The sequence below is a fragment of the Corylus avellana genome, chromosome ca4 (assembly GCF_901000735.1).
Source record: "Corylus avellana chromosome ca4, CavTom2PMs-1.0".
Lineage (NCBI taxonomy): Eukaryota > Viridiplantae > Streptophyta > Magnoliopsida > Fagales > Betulaceae > Corylus > Corylus avellana.
The window spans coordinates 15,186,066-15,190,522 of NC_081544.1; the positions used below are offsets into that span (position 1 = coordinate 15,186,066).

The following is a 4,457-nucleotide window of genomic DNA, read 5'->3' on the forward strand; positions in this document are numbered from 1 at the left end:
CTGGCGGCATTGTGGTCTATTTCTTGCACTTTACGGGCTATTCAGATGCCGAAACTCGAAAGGGTAGTAAGAAACAATAGCCTGCATTATTGCATATTTTAACACTCCATGTTTTATATATATATATATATATTTCTCCCCCAATAAATTCTCAGAATGAGCACCAAATTAAAGGAAAGAAATGAAGACCGTCATCATTAATTATGTAGATAAATGATATATTTATTTGTTCACCTATTTTCGTTGAACTTAATATCACGATAGCTCATGAGCGTGGCTTGTATAAGCTCGATTAGTACTCAACTCGATTATGTTGTTAGCCATGTGTTAATGAAATTCGGTTAAAATTTGATACAATAACTGCTGATCTGTGTCATCTTAATGAACCCATGTATAAACCATATATATACTCATTAATTCATAACTACTTTTTTAGATTGAATGCACGTCTATCTATTTGTCAAATAAAAAATTACGTATATTAATTATTATCAAACATATATAGGAATATATAAAATCAAGCACGTGCCTCTCCAAATATTAAATAAGAAAAAGCTCTTTCCTAGGGAGTAGAAAGCAATACAACAGTACTATGAGGGACAACAAAAGGAAAAAAATATATATATATATATATATTAAAAATATTGGACCTCCATAGTCATATTAAAACGACCTAATCATCTCCACTAGTCTATTTATGGAATTGTAAGAAGAACCACCTTCTTTAATGCAAAGTTTAACATTCTCCTTCAATTTCTTAGCCTTTTCCCTCATGGCCTCCCCTTCTTCATCGATCATAAGTTTTTTAACAACTTTTTCTATCTCACCTCTCTCCAGATCACCTTCCAATTCCAGACCTACCCTCCATACATGGCTAACATATCTTGCATTTACTTTTTGGTCCCCAAAACATGGTCTGCATATCATTGGAATTCCTTCACAAATACTCTCAAGTGTTGAATTCCATCCACAATGGCTCAAGAACCCTCCCACCGCACCATGTGCCAGAACTTCTTTTTGGGGTGCCCATTTCACAATATAACCCCTCTCACCAATGTTTTTTTTTAAACCTTCGGGTAGTACTTCAATCCATTCTGCACCAAGAATTGAGCCAGGCCGAACCACCCACAAGAAAGGTTGTTGGCTGTTCACTAGCCCCCAACCCATCTCAACAAGCTCTTTAACGTCCATGGATGCTATGCTTCCCAAGCTTACATAAATAACTGAGTTACAACTTTGCTTATCAAGCCATGACAAGCAACTAGTGTCCTCTTCCAATAAGCTACTAGAGGGGCCCGAAGAAATTCTATGCAATGGACCGATTGGGAAGGTAGGAACTTGACATTGCTGTTGGATCTTTGCCAATAACGAATTTTCAAGGCAATCAACTGTATCATAAATGATGGCTAAAGATGTTCTAATGTTATTAGTTTTACTCGGTAGTTGCCAAAAGTTCTCTAATTTTTCTTGAAGTATAGGTAGATCCTTGAACCTGAGTGGATAAAGCTCCAGAACTGGATCGTTCGACATAGATTCTGTAATACAAAAAAGTTTTTAAGTGATTAGTTTGATGGATTATGATCATTTAACCGCAAGAAGATAATTTAGATTTCAAATTTGATTATATATACAGTTTTATTTAAAGAAAAAATTAAAAAATTGGTTAGGACTACTACATCTACATTTTGAAATAATTATGAAATAAAAATGTGCATGGTTAATAGCAATATTACTGTATCCTTTTTTCATGTTGAATATACCTGGGAAGGGAATGTGGCCTTCTGCCTTTAGTTGGAAAAGGGCATCACAAGCAAGAGAAACGGCAGCACTACCTGATTGAAAGACAATGCATGGAAGCTTCAGATCCTTTGCAGCTGCTTCGGGGAAGTACATGAGCTGATCGTAGATGATGCAGGCGATTCCATCGTACGGTCCCAGTTGCCTCATCACTTGAGCCAAGCATTCTTGGAAACGAGCTTTGCAATCTGTATTAAGCTGCAATGCAAAATCTATGATCTCGCCAGTGGTGGTGGCCGATGATGAGGTATCTGGTAAGGGGAGAAAGCTGAAATCCGGGTGGCTGGAAGGTTTGGGGGAGTTGTATTGGGCTTGAACGACGGTGATGAAAAAGCCATTGGAGTGGAGGATGCTTCCCAACTGAAGCATTGGGTTTATGTGGCCTTGAAACGGACCTGGTACAAGCACCACCCGGTTGAGACGCCTGATATTTCCTCGCTTTTCCATCTCCACTTGTCTCTCACACGCGCGCACGGTTTTTCTCATGGGAGCCAAAATTGCATGAAATGAAGTTGTTACAACAACTGACTGTTAATAAAACAGTTTTCTGGGTCGGATTGCGTATGCAATGACGAAGGTTTAGAAGTAGAGTAATCACATAATTGATACCAACTTTTGACTACATAAACTGTAAGGAAACACGTGGCTTTTCTTTGACCCATTTTGTCTGGCGGCTGGTGGGATTTTGTCAATAACTTCTCTTAGTTTTCTCTGTTTTATTAAAATATTATTTTCTTACAAAATATTATTTGCTTTTATAAATAGAATTTTTAAGTTAAAAAGAATTTTTGGAAAAAAACTTTATTTTTAAATTTTTGTCAAAAGTGTTTTTTTGTTGCTACTTTTAGACTTTTTGAATTTTAAAAGCGCTTTTAATTTTTCTACCAAATGAGTTTTTTTTTTTTTTTTTTTTTTTTTTTTCAAACAGACTTTTTAAGTGTTAAAAGCACTTTTAAATCTTTCAAACGCAATTTCAAACATGCCCTTAGTCAGGTGATACTAGTCTTTCAACTGGGTTGCCCGATATTTGGATCCAAGTGGGTCGAAAGTCAGAAAATTTTACCGACCCTGAGCCGTAGCCAAATGCGTTGTATAAAAAAGTAAAAGTTACATGCAAAATTATTATTTTTCATCCCATATCACTTTTTTGGGATGAATTCAGTTGATCCCAACACCGAATGCTTCGGTTGAAGGAGAAAAAGAAAGATAAAAAAAGGCTTACGGTGAGAGGGTACGTGGTGGCTGTATTGTCCCCCCCTCCCCCACCAAACTTAGAAATCAACAAACTTCAATTCTTGACGTTTTTTAGAACCATATTTTGCTCCCAACTCAACTATAAACCTAAACCTTACAACATACAATGTTTTGTACCAAATGATTTTTGTCAGTTGCGAGATCCTTTTTTGATCAGGTGGGGACACCGAGTTTGACTCTGTGGAATGCCATGATTTCAGGTTATGCAAAGAATGGTTACGCTGAGGAAGCTGTAGGGCTATTCCGTGAGATGATCTCTAAGAAGATAAGGATAGATTCTATAACTATGACATCTGCCATTTTAGCTTGTGCCCAAGTGGGGTCCCTTGAATTAGCCAGATGGATGGATGATTATACCATGAGGAGTGAGTATAGAAATGATGTTTTTGTCAACACAGCCCTTATTGATATGTATGCAAAATGTGGAAGCGTAGATTTGGCTCGTATTGTTTTTGATAGAACAGTTGATAAGGATGTGGTTTTGTGGAGTGCCCTGATTGTGGGATATGGATTGCATGGTCGGGGCCGAGAAGCCATTGATCTTTACTACACAATGAAGCAACACGGGGTATGCCCCAACGATGTCACTTTTGTTGGCCTCCTCACGGCATGCAATCATTCAAGCCTTTTAGAAGAGGGATGGGAACTTTTCCACCGCATGAGAGATTATGGCATTGAGCCTTGCCACCAACATTACGCTTGTGTGGTTGATCTTCTTGGACGTTCAGGCCATTTGGAACAAGCTTATGATTTCATCATGAAAATGCCTATTGAACCAGGAATTAATAAGTGTATGGGGAGCACTTCTGAGTGCATGCAAGATCTATCGCCATGTGGCATTGGGAGAATATGCAGCAGAGCAGCTTTTCACATTAGACCCATATAATACAGGGCATTATGTGCTGCTTTCAAATCTCTATGCTTCAGCTCGTTTGTGGGATTGTGTTGGAAAGGTACGCGTGTTGATGAAGGAGAAAGGGTTGAGTAAGGACCTTGGGTATAGTTTGATTGAGATCAATGGCAAGCTTCAGGCATTTCTTGTGGGAGACAAGTCACATCCAAGGCATAAGGAAATTTCTGACGAGCTTGAGAGACTGGAGAAGAGGTTGAAGGAGGCAGGATTTGTCCCACATCACTACAAAAAAATGGGCATTTTCTGACGTGTGCTACAGTATAAAAATTTTGCCACCTCAGCAATTTTCTAACGTTTTATATATAAAACGTCAGGGAAATTTTTCCTGACGTGTGAATAGTAACACGTCAAAAAATTCTGATGTGTCACTATTCACACGTCAGGAAAAATTTGACGTGGCAAACACATCAACGTCGGGAGGTTCATTCATTTTCTTAAAAATAAAAATTGAGAAAATTGCTGACGTGGTGGGACTTACCACGTTAGAATTTTC

At 38.1% G+C, this 4,457-nt stretch overlaps 1 protein-coding gene and 1 pseudogene across 1 annotated transcript; one reads left to right on the top strand and one right to left on the bottom strand.

The window, feature by feature from the left end:
* Positions 1 to 663: 663 nt before the first annotated feature.
* On the bottom strand, positions 664 to 2,244 carry LOC132176920 (UDP-glycosyltransferase 76E4-like). The gene is made up of 2 exons (XM_059589079.1): positions 1,761 to 2,244; positions 664 to 1,535 (listed from the first exon to the last, which is right to left on the bottom strand). The coding sequence occupies exons 1-2, from the start codon at positions 2,242 to 2,244 to the stop codon at positions 664 to 666; spliced, it is 1,356 nt and encodes a 451-aa protein (XP_059445062.1).
* Positions 2,245 to 3,175: 931 nt separating this feature from the next.
* The window catches only part of LOC132178114 (pentatricopeptide repeat-containing protein At3g12770-like), a 6,906-nt pseudogene continuing 5,624 nt past the window's right edge, over positions 3,176 to 4,457 (top strand).

What these genes read in the sequence shown, in the direction of transcription:
- LOC132176920 (XM_059589079.1), bottom strand. Translation starts at nt 2,244, where the DNA reads ATGGAAAAGCGAGGAAATATCAGGCGTCTCAACCGGGTGGTGCTTGTA. An exon ending in AGGCCACATTCCCTTCCCAG is followed by an intron (nt 1,536 to 1,760) that starts GTATATTCAACA and finishes TTTGTATTACAG; the next exon opens with AATCTATGTCGAACGATCCA.